At 35.2% G+C, this 27,543-nt stretch overlaps 1 protein-coding gene across 4 annotated transcripts in view; it reads left to right on the top strand.

Moving 5' to 3' along the window:
• Window positions 1-27,543, top strand: part of LOC145686460 (uncharacterized) — a 191,521-nt gene that overhangs the window by 65,480 nt on the left and 98,498 nt on the right. For all 4 annotated transcript variants that reach the window (XM_081759782.1, XM_081759784.1, XM_081759785.1 and 1 more), the window contains exons 7-8: window positions 10,004-10,153; window positions 12,828-12,925. In XM_081759782.1, the coding sequence (XP_081615908.1) occupies window positions 10,004-10,153; window positions 12,828-12,925 (248 nt within the window). The remainder of the gene's footprint in view (window positions 1-10,003; window positions 10,154-12,827; window positions 12,926-27,543) is intronic.

The following is a 27,543-nucleotide window of genomic DNA, read 5'->3' on the forward strand; positions in this document are numbered from 1 at the left end:
TACTATACCAAGCCGGCGAATCAAGTTTTCATCTATGTGTGTAATCTCTGCTATTAGAGAAAAATGTCGGAAGAATATCCTGGAGGTATTTCCGGTATTCGTCGAACCATAACCCTGTTTTACATCAACTTTAATCCCGAGCTCATTCATGAATCGTTGTTGGATGCGTTTCTTTGCAGCTTCTTTGATTGGGAGAGTATCTTTCGTAGTCCTCCACGACTTGAATTGTTGATTGTAGCTTAGATGTAGTACATATTCCATGAACTTCATTCGAGCATGAAGAAGTGAAATCCCAAGCTTAAGTCCTTTTTCATTAGATTGCTTCAGTTCAAGTTTCGATAAGTCGCTCATCTCCGATGGGCGAGCCCCACAAATGAAGCAGCTACTTGCTGCAGATGTCTCACTAATATGTTGAGCAACTTTTCCGTCCAACATTGTCATATGTAAAACATGTTTTACAGTGATACAGTTGGGCCCTAGGTTCAACCGTGTTTCTTGCAAGTTCTTGATTTCCCTTTCAACCCTCAATTTCTCAGTTTTTCAGTTGTCTCTTTTATGAATTGATACCTGAGTGATCGACAGTGTCGCGTGGAGGAAGGTCGGGGATTGACCCCAATTGATTTATCTTCATTCCCAGGTAGGGTTCTTTGTAAAGGCACAATAGAAGTCATAAATAAATTAGCATCTGATCTCGCGTCACTTTCAATCGCAAACCGTTGAGAGAACTCGTTCTGGCCAGACGGGCCATTTTGTATGCATTGTCAGTGCCTGACAGTTCAACTTTTCTAATTCCTTCTCATTTATTGTTTTTAGGATCCTTTCGGCTGTATGATTAAGTAAACTTTGAAGCGGGACTTCTGAGGAGTGTAGTGGATGGAAAGTGCATATTTCGTTAGTAGCCGTTTTAATAATGTAGAAGAAAAGTGTGTAAATTAATTTGTCTGTGAACTTGTTGTCGTTTATTATTCGGTGAATAAATAAGGAATTATTAGAGTAAAATGATTGATGATTATTTTTCCAGTTCTTTTCAACTAACTATACTGGAGTTTTATGTCCAAAGTATTTTCGGCGTATTCCTGGTTCTATGTCTTTGTATCATAGCAGAATGTATTACTATCATATGGAATTATATGAAAACGTCTAAAGTTAACAAGGAAGTCTCGGTAATTTTGATATCATTAGGGTGACAATCTTTCTTTCCGCGCTGGATTTATATATATAGCTGGGGAAAATATTGAACCCTTTTTCTTTTGTGGCAGCTCTGATTGCCTCGTATTGATATTTGGAAAGTTAAGCCTGTGTAAAGATTGATAATGCAAAATCAGCACTGAAACTTTCCGATGTGTTTCCTGAATTCGACGAAGCAGCAGCATCTATTACGCTTTGGAAATGTGATGCTCTTAGATCGTGAACATTACATCTTTTACTTCTTTCACAACAATCTGCAAAACACATTTAAGGCCTTCCAACAGGATTGGAAGACTTCGACGAATGAGCATCACCACTGGGGAAACTAATCACAAATTCACTATTCATCCATTCGCGATACTTCTTGCGAAAATATGTTTTACTGTGATTAACTATTTTTAGTTTTTGTACATAATGCGGCAATTTTTTTTTTTATTATTATTATTATTTCATCACAAATTCGAGAAAGTTTATCTTCATGCATGTGCTGATATCTTTCGCGAATAAAACACTCCACTGATCCACCTGTAAGTAGCACTTCACAAAGTTCGGCATATTTTACTACTTCTTCCATTATGCGGAACGAGCGCACACTCTCACTGAAACAACTACTGTAACTACTGAATAGAAACTTCATGACAGCCAATTGATTTCATAGTACTCGCTGCACACTTCCCTGTTTATACTTCCTACTATGTTGCTCCACACGGGAACTGGATTTTCTTAAAGCAGTCAGCCAGCTTACAACGGTGCTATGGCTACATTTTACGGCATATTGTGGTGCAATTTACAGAGAAAGTAGTTTACTACAGTAGTTTCATGAACACGTTTTAATTAGAGCGGAGTTCAGCAGAGCTTTTTTTATAAGCCTAGACATGAGTGCAATTCCTTGAAAAATTCTCTATTTTGCTCAAATTACCCCTCCTATGTAACTTTTTTTTGGTGAACCAATTGTTTGTCGCATGTTTGCCTGTATTCACATCAATCACGTTAGAGCAGCTATTTTTTTCCATAAAGCAAAACTGTATTTTACCCCTCAATAAACCTACGTAAACTAAACAAATTCAACAATATTGCGTTTTAAATACAATTTACTAATTGCAAAAGAATGCTAATTGCAAAATCATTATCACAACCTGATTCCTTGGTTCATTTACTATAGAAAACATATAGATTATCGCCCAAATTGTCACTTTCATGACATTCCATTTTGTCCGCCTTGGCCCCTCTGTGCGACGTCCAGCGCTGTCATCCTCAATCACCTTCCATGTTATCTGTTAGTAAGACTCACCGGGGTTCAAGAAAGGGCTACACAGAATGCTACTGTGTCCCCATTGCCAGTGACGCTCCCATTATAGTACACCGTTCGTATATATAATTCTGTCCTTATTCCTATATTGAAACTGGAAATGGTAAAAGTTACCATTTCCGGTTCTAATATTAGATTTCTGTAGAGCACAAAATGTGAATACAGCTCACAATAATATGTTCCGTGGCCGTCCTTATCTTGCTAGTGAAACTGAAAGTGGTAAAAAATTCCAATTTCAATATTATATCTTCCGGAACAGAAACTACAAAAGATATCAAAATTCAACTGACTAACATAGGGTTCGTGTCTGCCATTATCGCTTTGCTGAAATCTGAAGTGTTAGATCTCATTTCGGGTTTCAGTTATTTATTTATTTTAAAAAGATCGTTCACTGAGGCTAAAGGAGACTAATGGTGAGATAGGAATAATGGTAGAATAAAGGAAGTAGGAGGAATGGGAGAACCCCGATTAAATCCAAGCAGACGGTGTTTGTTCACTACAAAGCCTACATAACAGAAGCTGAGATCGAACCAGGAACCCCTTGCGCCAGAGGTGAGGGCACTATCACTGAGCCATCGCGGTCTCCTATAAATTTGAAGTCTAGCGTAGTTTCACAATGTGAAACGACTCTAACCTGTTAGTCACACTGATGTACTAAAGCAACAATTTAGACACCCAGAATGTAGTTAAACGATGATAATAAGTCTAAATAATGCAAATTGTACATCTACTTCTAGAAATTTTCGTCTCCTTTCCGGTGAATACTTGCGAAATAGATTGAAAGCTTTCCTATTTTAATTTCAAAAGCATTTTGGTGAATGATTATATATTTCATCAGCACCTTGTTTCTGTGGTAGTTAAGTCGTATATTGTATTTTATAACGGTAACCAAGTAAGTTCTGTCGCTTCGTAGAGATTTCTGTTCAATAGGGCCTCACACAGTGAGTTGAATGAGTTACGGAGATAAACGCGAAGGTCAGTTGTTGGTGTGGGCATACAATCTGGTTGCGGCAGTTCGATTACACCGTGAACTTGCGTAGGGACAGAGTGAATATGGGACCTCCATAGAGCGTCATAAGGGCGTGTATGCTTTACGAATTCAAACTGGGAGTCGAACACCGCTGCAGCGGAGCAGAATATATGCTAGGCCTTTGGTGAGGGTGTCGTGACTACGCGGACAGTGCAGCAATGGCTTAACAAGTTTAAGGACGGTGACGAAACACTCGAAGACGCACCACGTGTCGGAAGAGCAACATATGTATAAAATGAAGATCTATAGGCAGCAATTGACGCGAACAGTGGCCAAACATATGAGGAACTGGGAATACAATTCAGTGTGAGCGGAAGAACCATTCGGCAACACCTCCATCAACTTGGGAAGCAATACAAGTTGGGTCGATGGGATCCACATGATTTGACTCCAGGCCAGAAGGCAACGCGAGCAGACACCTGTGTTTCTTTGCTGTCTCGTCTGATGAAGGAGTCATTTCTGGACAGGGTGTTTACATGTGATGAGAAGTGGGTCCTGTATGAACAGGGTTTGCCCAAGTGGGCCCAGCCCGAAAAAACCCGGTGGTTTTTTTCGGGTTGGACCCACTTGAAAAAAAAAACACTTTAAAACCCACCTGGGTTTTTGACTTATTTGTTAGTATATTATTGGTACAACTAAGGTGATCACATTGTAAGTGATTTTTATCAGATTTTAGACTTTCCTTGGGCGAATTAGAGGCTTTTACGTTAAGGTATACAACAACATTCAACATAAGAGCTTTATAAAGTTCTGAATGCACTAAATGAATTTAAAAAAACACCTTAGCTAGAGATAGTTATAGAACAAATTAATGTATGGATTATGCTTATAGCCTATTTGAAGTGAAACAAGCAATTTTGTACGGTACTTTAGAAAATATTTTCCGTGAATAGTGTGCTCGTTGACTTCGTGACATCGAGGGACATTATCACTCATACGTTTGACGGGTTTAAGGTCATAGGTGCCGGTACTAATAGTACATATGTAAATACATTAGTGAAACTATTAGTATTATTTCTTACCTTTGATGTAAAACACAAGTTTCTTCAACTAAAATTTGGTTTTCCAGCAACAACAATTTAGTTCAGTCATTTGTTGCTACTCTTGAAATAAGCACTCTGTAGAATCAACACCAGCAATAGCGTAAAAATTCTTGTCAAATTTAAGAAGCTTAATGCTCGGGGTTCCGAAGACTATGTAACGCTTACTATTTCAAGTGCTGAGTACAAATTTCCGTACTAGTGAAAGTTCTGATGTACACGCCGTGAAAGAAGTGCTCGGGAAATTCCCGAATTAAACGCAGAAGGACCGGAAATGAATACTTCAACAATAAAACTATTTATTTTACGCTTAAGCCTGCCATACGTCCCGTAAAAAAACAGGAATGTCCCGTTTTTGGGCCCGATTGTCCCCGTAAATTTAGTTGGGACAGGGAAATGTCCCGTATTTTAACTTCGTTCCATTTCTGCTATCAATATCAGTAACAGTTTCCAGGAAGTTATTACATCATCCTGTTCGATTTGATAGCGAGCGAAATTTGGAATGCTACTTTTTCCATTGCACTTGATGGAAACTCGGATACTCTCCGTATTAAAAAAAAAAAAAAAAAAAAAAAAAAAAAAAAAAAAAAAAAAAAAAAAAAAAAAAAAGGCTTTGAGTGTTTCTACATTTACAAACACAGGGCAGATCACTAACTTTTTCTCCAGCAACACATTAGATAAATTAACAAGAATCATAATCTTTTTCAGAGGCTAGGGGCACAGAATTGTGCTTTGGTCCAAGTCTTAGAAAAATGTAAATCTGGTCCTGACAGTTACACACGACACAAGGAGAAAAATCAGTTTTTCATCAGATTAAACTGACGAACGTAATTTTGGCAAATACAGCCATGTAAATGGTGGGGTGCTGATTGCCACGGGTGCTGACTGCCACATCCAATTATTGGTGCTGATTGCCAATATCAAGGTGCTGATTGCGTGCTGACTGCCACGAGCCTGAGAGAAAGTTGCTAGACGTAACATTACCGGACGCCAAGAAGCATGAAAGAAACGTAATGAACCTTAGGATCATGTTGTTCCATCCAACTCCTAACAAACGTAAACATTTCTCTGTATGCACAGTGTTCTCACTTCAACTCCCTGTGTCAGCATGAACTGTATACATCTGCGTAAATTATTTCGAGGAGCTCTTGGAAGTTCCATCAAAAAACACTGCTGGCTGTCCCTCACAAGGGAAGTCCGGGAGAAAGCACTCGCCTGCAGAGAAACTAAGCATGCCATTTGAAACCCTAATTCATGCTGATTACAACAAGCTAATAAAATTTCTGTACAGTTGAGAACTGTTCGAGATATTCGACTTGGAAGTTTATATGAGAAATTGAGGATATGCGCATTTATACGCGTTAGTAACGAATATTGACATACAAATTGAAAGCTATCGGAAGTAACAGAAGAAAACTGTTTCGCAATAACTAACGGGTTTGTTAGATACAATTAGTTATTATATTGTTCACAATAATGATAACTTAGAGATGAAAATTTATCACTGTTGTTTTTTTGTTTTATGAAGAAATGACGCAGGCAAAAGACTCCCTTGCACCATGAACATTTTATATGTGCAATTGCGTTGCATCCTTCAAGGTTCGCAGAACCAAAGCAAAAAGCAAATTCGACAAGTGATTCAAAAGTTATAGGCCTATAATTTGTTCATAACCTGCTGCTTTGTAGAACGGAAACTGAAACAATCCAATGTATCGCAGTGATCGGATCTGATTCGTATGGACACGAATTGTATTTGATTGTTTCGTTGGTACATCATAACGTCCGAAGAAGTTTCGTACTATGCACAAATCTCCTGCCATAATCATTGTTGGTCGGAATCCAAACATATCAAATGGTTGTAAATATCGTGTACAGTTCTTTTGTATCTTATCAACCATTACGTCTTTGTCATTCGTCATGCAACTTGTAATGGACAATTTGTCAGTAAATGGACCCCAGTGATCAAGCAATAGCAAGTTCAAACCATTAGGCTTCGCCATGGGAGAAAACACTTAACGCATTGAAACGTACATACACTCATTTTTTCATATAAACTTCCAAGTTGAATATCTCGAACAGTTCTCAACCATACTAGAATTTTATTACCTGTTGTAATAAGCATGAATTGATCTTTCAAATGGCATGCTTAGTTTCTCTTAGGCGAGTGCTTTCTCCCGAACTAACCTTGTCAGCGCTGGCTTCAGACCATCATATCCAAAACAAAAAATCAGTTTATCTTATTCCAATCTATCGTACTGCAGAAAGGAAGTTCCGTCTTCGAAGCGAACATGATCCTCCGGAAAATCTAGTTCTTTAGACTTGGAATTGTTTTGCTTTATGCCAAGAGCTGTCCTTGCATTGTTTTAAATGGATCTTCCTTTGATTATATATATATAAAAAAAATAATAATTAGGGTGAATAAATACACACTATTTTACTTTATAATATTGATACATTAAATAATACAATAAAACAATTAATTTAAACAACGAAATATGCAAATTGTACATATAACAGGAAAGACAATCCCTTTGTAAGCATCCAAGCGTATGTCGTTCCACTTAGTGAGTAACTTTGTGACTTACAGGATGCCACATAGATTTACTATGATGATTACTAAATTAATCCCTACTAAGTTAATTACTAATCATAAATTTAGTATGAGGGGTTAATTCCGCTCTTTCCAAATACATTTTCTCCCAGACTTGTGGCAGTCTGCACGCCGCCGTGACAGTTAGCACCTTGATATTTGCAATCAGCGCCAGTCGTGGCAATCAGCACCAATAATTGGCTGTGGCAATCAGCACCTATCCATGTAAATAAATATTGCTAAGCGCTCGAAAAATATTTTTTTGGCATCTTAAGTTTTTAGGCATCTTCAGTCTATACAATTAATTGCAGGGTGCGAACAGAGAAAAGCAGCAGCTGCTTAGTGAACTTTCGCCTATTATATTCTTGAAAAAAATAAATAAATAAATAAAATGAAATCTTTTAGTTTTAGTCTCACGGTTATGCCTGCTATGCTCAAGGTGACGGTGGTGATGAGAAATGAATGAAATGACGGAATGAGAAAGTGGGAGGAAACGTGACAATCCCGAGAAAACCCACGCACAAGGTGTTTGTCCACCACAAAGCTCACTTGGCGCGAGCTGGGATCGCACTAGGAACCCCATGCACTAGAGGTGAACACTCTACCACTGAGCCACCGGGGTCTATTATATTTTTGTTCATAACCAGACTACAGTTCATTGCATTGTGTTGGAAAGTTGACGGGGGGGATCTGAGGTGTCCCATATTCTCATGGAGAAAATATGGCAGGTTTATTTACGCTTAATTTCATATAAGACATTTTAAAACATTTATTTATTTCATACAACATGAATTGTACCTTTGTTTTAAATGAATAGACCCCTTTTGGTATTCATATTTGGCGAACGTCAGTCAGGCTTCTGGATGACTTGATCTCGGGGGCGGATCCAAAGGGGGGGCGGTATCCCAAAATTTGGAGCCCTTAAAAGTAGCAGTATGACAACCCATCGCACCCCCTGTTCCCCAGAAGTCGGTCCTGGATCCGCCGCTGCTTAATCTACATTTGTTCGTTTGTCTGCCGAGCTCCTTCATGGCTATGCGGTTAGTGTACGCGTCTTCGGCGTGGGACCCGGGTTTGCTTCCCGGAGGGAGTTCATGTGGTTCGGATTCCACGTTAATCAGTAGGTCTCGTCTCATAGCCTCGCTGCTGGAAGGGACGTCGAACACAAAATCAACTCAACTCGTTTGTCTGCCCCTATCACACACACTACAGGCTACAACTTTCGACCTTTTAGGTTAAAATTTTCAGAGTACAAGCACGAGACACTCTAAATTTCCTGTATAGATTTTGGCGGCATATCAACGTAAAATGTCAAAATGGGGCCATTTTTTCAAAGCAGCGAGTATCCATGCTACAAAGCACAATTTTTCAGTCTTTTAAGTTGAAATTTTGACGGTGGAAGCACGAGATATGCTAAATTTGCTGTATAGATTTTCTCGGCGATCGAATGTAAAATTTCAAAATGGCGGCCATTTTTTTTCAAAACAACAGTAAGTAGAAAATTGTTGCAAGTTGTGACAATGACAATCTTGAAATATAAATCACATTTTAACACTTTTACCCCAAAGACATTGAAATATTTCGAAAAAAACCGATTAAACCCGAAAAAAACCGAAAAACCCATATGGGCCCAGGTGGGTTGGGCTTTTTCAAAAAAGCCCGGGTTTTTTCAAACCCTGTGTATGAAGCTCCACGGTGCCGTCATCAGTGGTTAGTATTCCATGAGCCGGTTGCAAAACAGCTGAAACCAGCACTGCACCAGACTATGTGTTTGGTGGACTGCTCGCGGCATCATGCATTGGGAAGTGCTGCCAGCTGGTCAGAGCATCAGTGCAACTGTGTACTGTCAGCAGTTGCGACGTGTTGAAGAAAAACTCAAAACTCTGGAGCCAGCACTTCTGAATCGCAATGGGGTCCTCCTGTTACGTGACAACTTTAAGCCCCACGTGACTATGATGATCCGGGACACCCATTCTACGCCTTGGATGGGTATTGCATCTGATATACTCCACGAACATTGCACCGTCCGATTATCACTTGTTCTATTCCTTGGACAATCACCTTAGAGGACGCCAGTTCAAATCCCTAATAGAGGTGTAAAATGCACTTGATACTTTCTTCGCTTCATGGCCCACCAAGTTCTACCGCGATGGAATCCATGACCTTCCAAAACCTTGGCAGAAGGTCGTCGATGTTGATGGGGACTATTTTTAATATTCCAGGTACGTCTTAGGTGACATATCAATGTTCGAAGGTGATGGGTGAAAAAGTGAGAGAACTTTCTTGGTTACCTTATAGAAAAAAATCCGTGTGTATGCTTTTATAAAATCAGTTATTAGTTTTCAGTTATTAGTTATATAAAATATGGCAATCATTGCAAGCATATTATCAGTTAACACTAATTTTTATTTCAAAGTAGTTCCATTATCTTACATATTCTGTTAGTTGATCAGTTCTGAGTACAATCAATCGGAAGCAACATAGGCAGGTTTTTCTGTAGGTTGCAGTGCTAATTAACTACTGGTAAAAGAAACCAAGAGGATGCATATCTGCATGGATATAATAATCATGATATTTATTTCTTCAAGTAGAGTACAATCTTCGATGTCTTAAACTTACGAATTGCGATAAAGTAAAATATTGTTCCCCTGAGATATCTACCTTACATTACGTAAGAATTAAATTTGAGGTTGGCTGTTTAAAGCAAATAGTAACCGGGAATTCAGACAACTCCTAAGCTTCATTTTCTAGAAGACAAGAGATCAAACTAGAATACCTAGGAAGAGTTCAATGTTGTTTTACTTAAACATAAACTGAATGTTTAAATTTTTTCTTATCCTTTTCAGATAAATTATATGCATACGATGACCTTTACAGCCCTTTATTAATAGCTTTCTCTTCGAAACCAATTTCATTAGCAATAGTGAAGCTGCTTTTGGAAAGAGGTGGGAATGTTAACGAGAGAACACCAGATGGTCATTCATACATATACAAAGGCAAGTAAAAATTTTCATATTTCTAATTCTGCTTTTTTAAAATCAATATATTCAAATCAAAGACACTGCCATGGGGGACCTACGTGACCTTTTCCTACACCAATCTGTTTATGGGGCGCCTGAAACAACACACATTCAGCTCACAATTTCAGTATCTGGCTTCGATTGACAGAAAATACAGGGTGATTTAAAAAAACTCACTGATTTCATTTGAGTCTAGAATTTCTGACTGAAGTCTGATTTTCATGTGATTGGTGGCAAATGATCAAGGAAAGATGGGAGACTTATGGGAATCCCATTATAATTGTCAGGTACAGTGACGAATATTTGCTGTTTTCGTGATGCGTGTCCGATATTTCCGATGAATTTGAAACAGTAAACATAGTCTCATTTTTTCCCATCCTTCCTTGATCATTTGCCGCAAACCGCATGAAAATCAGACTTCCGTTAGAAATTCTAGACCCAAATGAAATCAATGAGTTTTAAAAAAATCACCCTGTATATTCCTAACCAAAACCTACAGCCAACCAACATAGGAAATTTTAAAAATGATTGTTCCTTCCTTTTGCTTTTACATTTAACATTATAGCGATAGTATTTTTAGATGTAATTACAACAAGTTTATGTAATTATATAATTCTAAGTAATGTTGCAAATTTACCAATTTTATCAGTGTTACAAACATCCGTAAACGTACCAATTTTGGAGGCATCACAATAGTAATAACGTAAATGAAGTGGACGTGTCAATATACATCAGAAGTATCTTACTGTCGAATATTATGACCATAATTTTATATATTTGTAACAAATATGAACAAAGTTACAAGGGATTGAAAATTGTTCTTTCTTCCAACGGCTTTATTCCAAGAAAGTCCTTAAATAAGTATCATATCAAATTACATAGATGATTTGCAATAAACGAAAGACCACAATGCCGTTTGCATAAATTTGATTGGGCTGTGGTGGCTCAGTGGTAGAACGTTTATCTCTGATTTCTTGGGTCCCTGGTTCAATCTTAGCTCGCGCCAAGTAGGTTTTGCTGTGGACAAACACCACGAGTTTAAGTTTTCTTCGGGGCTTTACCGTTTTCTCTCACTTTCTTCATTCCACTATTTCATTATTCTCATCATCATTGTTTCCTTTAGCCTACCTGATATAACCTTGGAACATAAAACTAAAAGATTTCATTTTATAGAGGGAGAGAAATTTCGTAGATATGATATGGGTAGAGATTGTTTTACTGCTTAAAATGACGTAATTGTGGAAATTTGATTTTAAAAATGTTTTCGCCCTTTCTGCAAGATTATTGAAATATTTTTTGTAGTTGTAATTACAAGAAATTGTGACAATTACATAAATTTAAGCACTGTTGGAAACCAATCTTCATCATACCTCCGGAATGTGTTGAAATATCAAATTTCTGTGAATGGCGTTATGTTCTCTTCGTTTATTTTAAACAATCTGTAATAACATGCCATATTTATATGAGCACTTTTCGAAATAAACCATTTGAAGGAATTATTTGAAAGAAAACAACAACAACAACAACAACAAAAAACGCATTATGATGTTTAGTCTATTAGTAACTCCTTGGATATGAAACTTATCTAAAAACTTTTTCGAAATAAAGCCCTCATGAAAAAGTCAAATTTTGAGTTCGTTGTAACTATGTTCCTATTTATTTGAAATACATAATATCATGTTTATAGTATACGATACTAATTCGCTTTAGATATGCATCACGTTGTCCCCGTCAGTTGATTTATTACTGTTGTAAAGTTCCCTAAAATTTGGGTATTTTTTATACTGTATCATCCTTAATTGGGAACACCGAATACTAAATGTAGTATTGTAAGTTTTAGATTTATGTGTAGATTTGTCTAGTCCGACAATATTGCAGAGTATGTCAAAATACTTCTCTTCTTGATGTTTGCTTTTTATCAAATTTCATCTTTTTCTGTGTGAATTAGTTTAGAAATTACAACGAGGGATCACTACAAGTGGTTCACACTGTATATATAGAAACCATTCCGGTACTTTAGTGAGTACACACTTCATTAATATTTGTACTTAAAAAATCAAATAAGACCACATAGTTATTTACTAGTTCTACAGAATTACATGAAGACATTTAAAGGAAGAAGGGGGAAAATAGCAAGCAGTCATCGAAAGATACCGTTATAAATAATAAAGAATCAGAAAAAAAAAGAGTTTGAAGTGAATACTGATTTCTAGTAGAAATGAAAAATAATTTTAAAATAAATATGTTGGTCATACATTAATACAGCTGCTGTTTACGAAACTAAGTTGATTTAAATATAGTTATTAATAAAATATTAATGAAGTTTTTTTAAATAGCAAAGCACTAACGATCACTCACAACTAACATAATAGCAGGTATGTGATGAAATCTTGACATGACTAAAAAGAGACTTGTAATAAACAGTTACTTACTGAAAAGTAATGAACCCAGAGATACCGAAAACGACATGAATTTTGATGTGAATTCGTTTGCTTAAACGCAAAGATGCTCATTGTAAGCTCTTCATCTAGAACAAGTCATCAGCAAATGACAGTATTATGATCTTACTTATATGGAAATACTATGTATGTATGAGCAACCTAAATGAAATCTATTATGCTATTAATGTGCTACTTTCTCTTTTTTATAGCTGCTCAGGATAATAGATCAGATTTGGTCAGCCTTTTGCTGAAACGAGGAATTAAAGATAAGCATATAAGAGAAGCATTTTCCCTTGCAATAGACAAAGTAAGAACTTTTGTCTAGAGATGTTTTATATAATAACTTATAAAGATTTAATTTTACGGCTAGTATTTCTATATTGCTGAATAAATAAACGTAGCATCACGAAGTATCAGGTTGTCTAAATAGTATTGAGCGTTTACATACATACATACATACATACATACATACATACATACATACATACATACATACATACATACATACATACATACATACATACATACATACATACATACATACATACATACATACATACATACATACATACATACATACATACATACATACATACATACATACATACATACATACATACATACATACATACATACATACATACATACATACATACATACATACATACATACATACATACATACATACATACATACATACATACATACATACATACATACATACATACATACATACATACATACATACATACATACATACATACATACATACATACATACATACATACATACATACATACATACATACATACATACATACATACATACATACATACATACATACATACATACATACATACATACATACATACATACATACATACATACATACATACATACATACATACATACATACATACATACATACATACATACATACATACATACATACATACATACATACATACATACATACATACATACATACATACATACATACATACATACATACATACATACATACATACATACATACATACATACATACATACATACATACATACATACATACATACATACATACATACATACATACATACATACATACATACATACATACATACATACATACATACATACATACATACATACATACATACATACATACATACATACATACATACATACATACATACATACATACATACATACATACATACATACATACATACATACATACATACATACATACATACATACATACATACATACATACATACATACATACATACATACATACATACATACATACATACATACATACATACATACATACATACATACATACATACATACATACATACATACATACATACATACATACATACATACATACATACATACATACATACATACATACATACATACATACATACATACATACATACATACATACATACATACATACATACATACATACATACATACATACATACATACATACATACATACATACATACATACATACATACATACATACATACATACATACATACATACATACATACATACATACATACATACATACATACATACATACATACATACATACATACATACATACATACATACATACATACATACATACATACATACATACATACATACATACATACATACATACATACATACATACATACATACATACATACATACATACATACATACATACATACATACATACATACATACATACATACATACATACATACATACATACATACATACATACATACATACATACATACATACATACATACATACATACATACATACATACATACATACATACATACATACATACATACATACATACATACATACATACATACATACATACATACATACATACATACATACATACATACATACATACATACATACATACATACATACATACATACATACATACATACATACATACATACATACATACATACATACATACATACATACATACATACATACATACATACATACATACATACATACATACATACATACATACATACATACATACATACATACATACATACATACATACATACATACATACATACATACATACATACATACATACATACATACATACATACATACATACATACATACATACATACATACATACATACATACATACATACATACATACATACATACATACATACATACATACATACATACATACATACATACATACATACATACATACATACATACATACATACATACATACATACATACATACATACATACATACATACATACATACATACATACATACATACATACATACATACATACATACATACATACATACATACATACATACATACATACATACATACATACATACATACATACATACATACATACATACATACATACATACATACATACATACATACATACATACATACATACATACATACATACATACATACATACATACATACATACATACATACATACATACATACATACATACATACATACATACATACATACATACATACATACATACATACATACATACATACATACATACATACATACATACATACATACATACATACATACATACATACATACATACATACATACATACATACATACATACATACATACATACATACATACATACATACATACATACATACATACATACATACATACATACATACATACATACATACATACATACATACATACATACATACATACATACATACATACATACATACATACATACATACATACATACATACATACATACATACATACATACATACATACATACATACATACATACATACATACTGAATGAATGAATGAATGAATGAATGAATGAATGAATGAATGAGAGTAACATAAATTGAAGTTTCGTAGTCGGAATGGCAGTATTACAAGTTCCTGGTGTATTTCAGTTCCTCTCAGGAGATGATGGTCAGATCGTTGCGCAAGGTGAACATCGACGAGTTCGTATGTTAACAGAGATTAAAAATTAAATACAACAACGTATAACATTTAATAGTTTATTTTTATTTTTTCACATTTCATTAAATACACAATTCAATTTCTTACATTCATAATTCAATTATAACACAGTTTTAGCACATTTGGCCTGAAAGCTGGTGCAACTAACTAATAAACATCGTTAAAGCCGTGTCTAACGTTTTCAGCTGAGATCATCAATCCTATATAATAACATGGTGAACATCTTTCCAAAGTAATTATGAAAACTATTTGTCTTATGCAGTTCAAAATTTCTCCAGATGTTAACCTACCCCAATACTACATATTGACTTTTTTCATTTTTAAAGTAGCTCTTATAGTTCATTAATATTACTTTTTACAAGGAAATGTGACAACGCTGGAAACAACGTTCAGGTATTGCAGAATCGGCTGGGTTTGATTTCCTACTCGTGGAGGTGAAGAAATAAACACGCTCTTCTGATCCACTCACACCATTGTTCCTCACTGATCTTCAAAAAGTTGGTAGAGGAGGGAAAGAAGTTACGAAATGAGATAAGATCGTTCATCTAAGAATGTGGAGAATGCATATATTCGAAGTTACGTTAGTTGATAACTGATCATATGGTCGGAAGAAGCAAGAGTTGCAAGAGGCAGGACTGACTTCTGTCAGAAATGAGACAAACTTATCTACCTTCACATTATTTACTTGTACTTTATAATAAACCTTGTCAAACAGGATGCACTTTCCCTATTTTCATGTTTCAACCATTTTCGATTCTAAATCTTGATTATTGTGCGGTGAAAAAGGGAGACACGTCAGAAGAAACGCAAAACTAAAAGCATTATCAGCAATATTTTGCTTTCTAAAATACGGAAGTAACTTTAAAGAATACAACTTTAAAAGAAATATCTGGGAAGATAAAAGAACAAATCATGGCATTTCATGCGTGTGCGTAACAGTAATATACAACAGAAAGAAAGAAATATTACAATATTTGTGAGGGTCTAGATCATTTGAAGCCGATATTGGTATTCTAAGGATAAGCAAGTGAAATATTTTTTACTTGATTTTGACTGAAAACATGATTTACAGAATTATATATATATAGAAAACCTGTAATATATAGATGTATGTTTGTATATGTATGTATGTATGTGCGTGCGTGCATTGTATAGTATTTTGAGTCAGTTTCCTGACCAACGTTACGTTACATCTTAGGAACCTACAATTACGTCACTTTTGAACAAGGAGACGTTTATCCTTGTTTCCCCTACGTAGTTCATAACACTCCTTAATTCTAGGGAAAAATACCTGGCAACGTGTATCACTTCTATTCTCCTGATTCATTTAAAGAACCAATTACCGGTTGGTCGCAAACTGGAATTATTATTTTCGATTGAGGGATCTTGTCAAACTCTCAATCAAATTTGGCCGATACATAAACTTGTTGCAGATTGGAATAATCACAAATCGCACGGAATCAATAAAAATATATGCACAGAAAGCTATATTAGTCCATATATCCACATTCGTGTGTACTTCTACAGTATTTTGTAGTTGACCATCCATCAAAACAGAGTTAATACTTGATCTGTTGATGATTTGTGGATGAACCATCTCAACCAAATTCTCGCGGTCCACGATCTCCCCTGGTGAAAACCTCGCGGACCAAAATCTTGCATAGCCGAAATCTTGCAGGACGAAATCTAGCCTGGCCATCTAAATCTCCTGGTATCAAATCTTCCATTAGCGATTTCTTATGCGTAGAATGTTTAAAATATATATTTAAAATATTCACAGTACAATTGGAAAATAATAATATTATAAATAAATGACAAGGCGGAACATAGTAAGTGATTGTATTAATTTTTAAAAGAGGAAAAGAAAGATAGGTAAAGAGTTAGTTCGCAGCTTATTAATATAGTAACACTTGCGTCGAAAACAGATCTTCACAGTTCACACTCTTCTTATAATATAATTAGATAGAGGTGCAGAACAAGAATGAGGTGCCACTTTGTTTTGGAAAACTTACGGGTAACACCTTTTAACTGAGAAACTAAGAACATATATATGTAGCCGGATAACGCGTAGCTCATGTAACTGAGATACAGCATTGAAAAGTTTGCTCCATCACCATGATATTGCTTTATGTGAACAATGCAATGAGCGTAAGTATTTAGTAATAGTATAAAGCGCAATTTACATTTATACATTAATAATTATAACAAATATGTTTTGCTCAATAACGCATTTAGGAGGCTATTGGACTCAAGTTCCTACCCCCCCCCCCCCCGGAATAATTTCATTATTATTTTTTCGCATTATATGTACAACACAAATGCTTCTTACTGATTCTCAAGCCTCCCTCTCCGAAGCAAGATCCTAAATACGCCACTGGTTTTGATAACATTTGAATCAATATTATAAGTAAAAGTACTTTATAGGAAGTTCAAACCCTAATTATTAAAGAAATAAAAACACGTAAGATGTTAGTAACTGTAGTCGTATTGTTTAACAAACTCCTAAAGGACTGACCTCTTGAAAGTGTCAAAGACACTTGTACAAATAATTTGCATTTGAAACTAACATCTCTACAAGTTCCTTGGCAGTTTACACTGGAAAATATTTTACTATGGCGTAAGAAAAACAGAAATTGGATATTTATCGATATTCAAGGTGTATTTAAATTTTAGGAATTCGAAATGTATATTTTATTTCTAGTTCACATAATGGTTGGATAAACTTCTAGTTTATGCACAGACCCACCGTTGCTAACTCATCTGCTCCCTACAGACGCTCCCCCGCGCAGGTCCACCAGTTCATCTTTTCTGAACGTAATGGTGTCCACGAGACCAGCAATTTCTCGTCTCGTCTTGATTATAATCTCGAGAACCACACAAGAAGTACCTTTCTAAATTCGAGACGAGGCAAAAAACACAACAATTATCGTCTCGTTTTCGAGACGAGAAATTTCTCGAGTCCTGTGGGCAACAAAAATTCACCCAAGTCTTTTACCTCAAACACTGTTCCAGTGTCACGTGATTCATATGTTTAAAAAAATCTACAAAGTGGTAAAATGATGGGACGAAAGCAATGAAGAGCATTTATTTACGTTTAAAATATCCAAGTCATTACACAATTTACTCCAATAATAAGTATACTTTAAATGCTGTTATATCGCACTATTTGTGGACCAATCGTGACGCGGAACGATATGATAACTTCGAGATGAAATTATGAAAAAGATTAGGGCATCTATTTTTTTCTTTACATAAATGGAACAATAACATTTCGAGACAAGCGTGAAAGAAGTTTTCGAGAATCGAGACGAGACGAAACCTATTAAATTTAGGAGACGAGACGAGAAAATCTTACTTCTCGTCTCATGGGGAACACTATCTGAACGAAATAGATATCATTCTTGCTGGTAAGAGATATCGAGAAGGGTTTTCCGGAATCTATCTATCTAGCGTCCTAAGAATAGGTTCCATATCTTCCGTTAATCTTAACTATATATAAAACTTCATGAGCTGACATAAATTACACTAGTTAACAAATTTAAACTTTTTGTTTGTTACATGAGAAAAATCACCTGATCTTAAAGGAACTTTTTGCGCTGAATTCGAATATGCACTCGGTTTCTCTTCATCACGTACAGTTTTCCCGTAACAGAGGGATTTTCGGGAAATTCCCTCAAAAATTTCCCTTTTTCAGATATTTTATTCCCCTAGCTCCTGTTCCCTTACGTATAGTAACATAGAAATTATACCTAAGTATACCTTGATTTATATTTAATAAACCCTAAAAGTTTCGTAAAAATCGCTTTGTTCTTTCTAGAGAAATAAATATATTTGTATGTATACTGTGTGCACTGTTTATTGCACCTGATAGTAATGCTTTCAGATCTCCTGAGTTGGGGTAAAAACGATTTGCTTTATTACTACAAACACAGACATAAAAATGAATATTTACAATAGTCAACAACACACTTGTATTGCTCTTTGTAAATACTTCCAACGTATATTTTTTTTTAAACGTACAGTATATGTATATCTTAATACATATATATACAATTCTCCAAGTTTTTTCGTTTTGTTCATGAAATGGTTATCAATATTTGTTATCAAATGTAACAGAATGCAAAAGAAAGAAAGAATGGAATACAGACTCATTGTTGACAACCATGAACTAATGCAGTCTGAATTTTCCACTACGGTATCGTTTCCCCCCTCCCCCGCGCATTTCTTTCTTTCTTGTGTTCTTGACACCTGGTGAGGGAGTTTTGTACATTTTTATATTGACGTGTGGTTTAACACTACTTCACTTTCAAAGTTGTCTTTGCTGCTAAGAGTGCTTTCATGTTTGATCTTAACGGCATTATACCCAACTAAGGCCAGAAGTTTAGTTTGTGATCAGTACAATGGCGTCAAGAGGACGGCGTTCGTGTGTTAACTCACCAAATAGTTTTTGTTATGTGTGTGGCCAGTTTGTAGTTAAAGGACAGTGTAGATCCATTACGCCATCGGTGAAACTAGCATATTATAAATATTTCGGATGTCGTGTGGGAGATCAGGACAAAACTTGGGCACCCAACATAATTTGTGCGTCGTGCTACGTCACTTTACTTGCATGGGCCAAAGGGAAACGGAGGTTCATGAAATTTGCTGTACCAATGGTGTGGAGAGAACCCATCAATCATCTGGATGATTGTTATTTTTGTCTCACAGTAGTTAAGGGACATTCTAAAAAAAGCAAATACACAATAAGTTATCCCAACGTTAAATCCGCAATTAGACCTATTCCGCACGGGGATGAACTTCCACTTCCCGAGCCCCCTACCAACTGGGAAGAGATATGGCCAAAAGACTCTGATGATGACCATGACCTTGATGAACCATCGACATCAACATGTACATCCAAGGATCCAACGTTCATCCCTGACTGTGTTCGCGAGCCACATTTCATCCGGCAATGTGAACTTAATGACCTAGTCCGTGATTTGCACCTGACAAAACAAGAGGCGGAACTTCTGGGATCAAGGCTCCAGCAGTGGAACTTATTGGATGCAGAAACGAACATATCAGTGTACAGGAAAAGGCATGTTCAATTTTCAAGCTATTTCTCAATGCAAGATATTGTGTGCGTATGTACGGATATAAATGGGTTGATGGCGGAGCTAGGAATTCCTTACGTTCCAGAAGAATGGAGGTTATTTATCGACGCGTCAAAGGTCAGCCTTAAAGCTGTTCTTTTACATAATGGAAATAAAAAACCTTCTATACCACTTGCGCAGTCAGTGAAGATTAAGGAATCCTATGACACCATGTCAACTTTGCTAAATCTTATAAGTTACAAGGACCATTGTTGGCAAATATGTTGTGATCTCAAGGTAGTTGGTATTTTATTAGGACTGCAGTGCGGTTACACGAAGTACCAATGTTTTTTATGTTTATGGGATAGCCGAGCTGATGACAAACATTATGAAGTGGAGGAATGGGAACCTAGAGTGAATTACGTACCTGGATAATGCAACGTCAAATACGCTCCTTTGGTAGATCCTAATAAGATATTACTACCGCCACTTCATATCAAGTTAGGACTTATGAAAAACTTTGTCAAAGCCATGGACACATCTGGTGAAGGTTTCAAGTATTTGCGAGATAAGTTCCCTAACCTGAGTGATGCTAAGATTTCAGCGGGGGTGTTTATTGGTCCCCAAATTAGGAAATTAATGCTTGATGATAGCTTTGACAGCAAGTTAAACAGTGCTAAGCTAGCTGCTTGGACAGCATTTAAGTGTGTTGTGCGCAACTTTCTGGGCAATATCAAAACTGAGAGTTACACAGAAATCGTACAGGACATGATACAGAAATACAAAGAGTTGGTTGTAGGATGTCTTTAAAAATCCACTTTTTGCACTCCCATCTCAGCTTCTTTCCTGCTAACCTAGGTGCTCTCAGCGACGAACAGGGGGAAATATTCCACCAAGATATAATGGCAATGGAGAAAAGGTACCAGGGACGATGGGATCCTTCAATGATGGGCTAATATTGTTGGGGTCTTGTTAGAGAATGCAACATTTCTTACAAAAGGAAGTAGTGTACGTTTTTGTAACTCAATCGAAGTTTCATATATTGTGATAGTTTTGATTGTCTTTTCATGACCGTTTGGTACGTTTGTATTATTGTTTATTGTAAATTGTCACACTTTATATTGTATTATATTTTATATATGTGTTTGTGGTAATAAAGCAAAACGTTTTACCTCAACTTAAGAGATCTGAAAGCATTACTATAAGGTGCAATAAACAGTACACACAGTATACATACAAACATATTTATTTCTCTAGAAAGAATAAAGCGATTATTACGAAACTTGGAGGGTTTGTTAAATATGAATCAAAGTATACTTAGGTATAATTTCTATGTTAGTATATGCAAGGGGACAAGATCTTGGGGTGTAAAATAAACGAAAAGGGAAATTTTTGAGGGATTTTCCCGAAAATCCCTCTGTTACGGGAAAATCGTACGTGATGGAGAAAAACCGAGTGCATATTCGAATTCAGCGCAAAAAGTTCCTTTAAGAACAGGTATTTCCTTTTATGTAACAAAACCTTAGTTAACTAGTGTTATTGAACACTTCCTGTAGGGCTACAAAGATTAAATTTGGCATGATTGTAGCTTTTTGGGATAAACCCACAGGAAAATTGCCAGCAGTGAATATTTTAAATTTTTAGGGGGTCTAAAGAGGGGATGAGGAATTTCCCCATGTTATTTAAATGGACCTTTTTTCGGACCTATAATCTAATGTTTTAGGCACATACATGGAACATCCGTAAAGTGTTGCACGCCGATTTCAACGAAATTTTGCAGGTAGATACTAGGCACAGAATAAAGTGACCCGTATATTTTCGTTTCTGCGGAAAAACGGTTTGAAGGGGCCTAAGCCCCTCCCAAAGTATTTTCAAAAAAGCTTCAAATCTCAAAAAAAAAAAAAAAAGAAAAGAAAACACGAGCAATTTGTAGAAAAAGGCGTATACACATACTAGGTACAAAATTAAGGAATACGGGATTTTTCTTTTGTGTGAGGAAATGGTTGCAGGGGGAGCGGCCTCTATTCAAATATCTCCAAAAATAATGACAAAGGCCAAAATCAAAAATGGTACAAGCGAACTACGCACGCAGGTACTAGACTTAAAAGTAAGGAACACATATTGTTTCGTTTATGCGGAAAACGGTTTGAAGGGGCCTAAGCCCCCCCCCCCCCGAAATATTTTCCAAAAAGCTTGAAATCTCCAAAAGAACATGAGCAATTTGCAGAAAAAGGCGTATACACATACTAGATAGAAAATTAAGGAATATGGGTTTTTCCTTTTGTGTGATAAAACGGTTGCAGGGGGAACAACGGCCCCCATTTTGTAAACGGGGGATTTTACTCGTGGGTGGAAGGAGGTGTCGCCCGAAGTAAGGAAGAAATACAATACTCTCATATCTGATAATTGAAATCATGAATAAATTTTATTATTATTATTATTATTATTATTTCTGTATATGTTCATTTTCGAGTTAATCATTCCATATCGGATTTCCGAAGAAAAAAAACTATCGAAACAACTTATTGACCGTGCTGATACCGACTACTCCCCATCACGACCCCGTTTTCAATTTTGTCAGTGATAGGAAAAAGAAGAGTGAGAAAGAAGAGTAGCAGAGGGAGGGAGGGAAGAAGAGAAAAAGAGAAAGAATGAAGAAAGATAAAGGATTGGAGGAGAAAGGATTACTGGATAATTCAGGAAATATAGTAATAAACTTGAATGGTTATTAACGAAGGATCAATTCTGAAGTGATCCGGAAATAGACACTTGTCCATACATAGGAGCTTGACCTGGGTCTAGGCGACTGCACAAGAGGGAGTTGCCCAAACCCAGCCCAAGCTAGGTGAAAATGAAATTTAATTGGTTGTAAGGTAATCCTGAATGGTAAATATTAACTATCCCGTCTCTGAACTCCATAATCTGAGATCGACCCATACATAAATTAGCCGAAGAAAGGAAAAAAAAAATCAAAGTTATCAACTTAATATATTTATGTATTGCATCAATAGGAATTTCAACTTTTCTGACAGAAGACGTCGTGTTCAGGCTCATCCTACTATTTTGGCTTCTCTCTTAGAGCCGATTTAAATCAGTTAGTATCGGTCCTTCATGACCTTGGTTATTAACTCTAACACATATCATAAATCATGACACATATAAATGTTAATACAACTAAACAGTATCACTACTACAACTTAAAAACTAAATTTATCATTCAGACACACTCATTCACACAGGACAGTGTATGGGGTTAGCATATATCATTAAAGAAAACCATCTAACTACGATTTCGCAGACATTTATTACATTTATGGAGAAGAAAGAATAAAAACAAAATTTAGTGAAAGGACTAGTTCTTAGTTATACTTCAACAGAATACATAGCATTACTTTGAATTTAGCTTTATATATTTAATCACATTGACAAAGGAAAGAAAAAAAATAATATAATTACATGTATCACGTCTTAGGCATGCTAAATCAAATTTATAATTCACAACATAAGCAAAGGAGACATTCATTTTACATTAAAAGAAAATTGAACGAAGAGGAAAGAAAAAAAAAAAAACTTTTGAATATAGTGGAAAATTGTCTCCATCTCACATAGAGACATTCTAAAAATTCTTATACGTCCTGTTGCGTGTATCAAAACTGAGCGTTCGAAATCATTAGTAATGCACTATTCATAGTGTCCAAACATTTCTCTCCATTTAATTTCGTTTATATTTATACACCCCCGCCAAGTGAACTTTGTGGTGGACAAACACCGTGCTCGTGGGTTTTCTCGGGGTTCTCCCGTTTCCTCCCACTTTCTTCATTCCACCATTTCACTCATCTCTCATTATCACCGTCTCCTTTAGCATAACCGGCATAACCTTGGGACGTAAAACTCAAAGATTTCATTTTTTTATATATTTATACATATATATAGATATATTCATACTAATCATTTATTGAACACATATGAACTAACAGTTTGTAGATGCACTCGCATGCTGAACAGTTTTTCCCACCTAAGGACTTCCAAAGACAAAATTTGGTCAGAGGATGTTTTCCCCTTGTTTCAGTCCATTTACGACTTCATTATTTGACCAATGTCAGGTTACTTGTTCGTCACTGAGACACCTCATAACACCTTTCAGTTATCACGTGTAACTTTGTATATAGTGTTTAGATTTAAGACTATCTTTCACAGGTGTGAGGATTATTATTTATATTAAGGAAACCACTGGTTAGGTTCTAGAATATATATATATATATATAGGTAAGAGGGATTCAGGGCACACTTTCCAAAAGAATTTTCGGGTTGGTCACTTAAGGATAATATTCATTATGGTTTGGGTTACGTTTTAGACCTGCCATTATTTCAAAACACATGCCATCGACAATAATTCCACAGAAGATTGCTAATTACATCTATTCAGAACTGGAAAAAATGTATATAGTTTCGCGGCGGTATTCTTAAAAGAAAATCTACATATTTACATTCGTCGGATAATTGCTTCGAAACTCTGGCAACCACTTTACGTTCGGGGTAGACACGAGCGCTCTTACATCTATCCATATAATCCATTTAATATTCTACGTTTTACTTTACTATCTTATTCACATATTAAACACATTTACATTTCGACGTATACATTTAGCTATATATATATATATATATATATATATATATATATATATATATATATATATATATATATATATATATATATATATATATATATATATATATATATGTATATATATATATATATATATATATATATATATATATATATATATATATATAATATGTATATATAATATGTATATATTAAACGCGCACACATTTAATACATTGACTCCCACAATAATTCTTCAAAAGGTTGCAACATTGTACAAAGAACAAAGAACTTCCCACATATGAAAGAAAAAAAAAATATTTATACCGCGTGTCTATGAATTTTGTGGTTTTCACATATGTATTTCGAAGTAATCCAAAAAGTACTTAAAGCAGGCACGTAACATAGAACATTCCTAGTTATATATGTATAAAGAGATAAACTAAACACAATATTAATTTTGGGCCCAGAATTATTACAAGATTTACGAAACCAAAAGGGAAGGAAAGCGACCAATGGATTTAGAAAGAATCCCAGAAGGACGACGGTGAAGGAACGTAACTGAAATGTCGTCAAGTACGAAGTCATTATTCACTTCGGCAAGGGTCAAAATATGATGGAAAAACCCAGTCACTATATACTTCATCCATGAATCGTGTCTCGCAGTGTTTCAGCTGGTAATTTCAGATCAGAGTTATACGTTAAGTAATTGGTAATTAACAAGTTCGAAATTTGGGGGGGGGGGGGAGGTTGAGATTTTTAAAAAAAGTCTTGAAGAATGGAGAAGAAGGAGAGAGAGAGGAGAGGAGAAGAAGAAGAAGGATGGCGCGCCAAAGACTTAAGTGAGAATAACTAAACCTACAAAGATAGGGGTCGAATTTCACTCTCAACAAGTCCATAGCCAAAATATTCTTGACATGCCGAAAAGGTGGTCTACCCAAATACGTAGAATAAAATAAGTTGTCTCCAAACTCACAGCGAGTCCGTGCCCTCAAGGGAATTTTCAAAAAGGCGGAAGCTTTAAGGAAATTCCCCCCTCACCGTAATCTGGCTGTGTCCTTAGAGACTCCGGCCCTACCGGAAGGTTGGTGTAGTCTCTTAATTTAGAATTTCAAAAAAAAAAAATTATCCGACCTCGTCGAAAATGAGAAAGGTCGAGAGGAAAGTACGAAAATTAAACTAAAGTCGATGAAGTAAGAGAAACCCTAATTATGGATTTGCCAAAAATTAAAAAAAATTAAATTAAATAAACTGAATTTTTCACTGGTGATTTTCACTTGCCAAAACTCACCAGTAGCTCCCCTTCGCAAGAGTGCCAAATCTTGAAGGTGTCGATTAATTTCTATAACTATCTAGTTTTAAAACTAAGAAAAGAAATGAAAATATTCAAGGGGGAGAGGGGGTTCGACACCTGGGTACGAAAAGGAAAGTTTTCAGTAACCAGTTAATTTAATTATTTAAATCTATCCGACCCGTCGCCTCTGCGAACACTGTATGTTAGCCAGAAATAGGTGACGTAAAAAGTATCAAGTCGCAGGATTTTCTATTTGAAACCGACCGAAACATAATTCACTACAGCCCCAAGTTCTACAACAACTATTGTCTTTTCATAATTGATTATTAAACATGTCTAGTCAGCGATTATATGATGCTACCCGTGCTGCCAGACGAGATTCTTATGGATAAACACTACTGCTATAGCATACTAAACTGTGAAGTAATAACATAGTCCAACAATATATCGCCCTCCTGTTCGCGTGAAGTTCCGGCGTAGGGGTCAGAACCCGAGATGTTTATAGCACGTACAGATTTAATATATATATAGGCCAACACGTGGCGAAGTATACACTGGGCTCATATATATATATATATATATATATATATATATATGGGTGTCCTATCACTTATATTCTTTACTACAATATATTATATAATATTATATTATCATTTTATTCATTTATTACGACGCCGTATTTTATAAATACCCTATTTCATCTATCTATACCCAGACTATATACACATTTCATTATAATATTTTAAAATCTATAAATCACTATAAACATTTCTCGTTCCGATCACTACACAAAACCTCACTCGAACTCAAGACTCTCTTGCCACACACACAATACTACATAATACTTCGCAGCTTCATTAAAAAAAATTATATATACGTTCACAGAAAGTAAG

The sequence above is a fragment of the Thermobia domestica genome, chromosome 5, assembly GCF_964235325.1.
Source record: "Thermobia domestica chromosome 5, izTheDome1.hap1.1, whole genome shotgun sequence".
Taxonomy (NCBI): Eukaryota; Metazoa; Arthropoda; class Insecta; order Zygentoma; family Lepismatidae; genus Thermobia; species Thermobia domestica.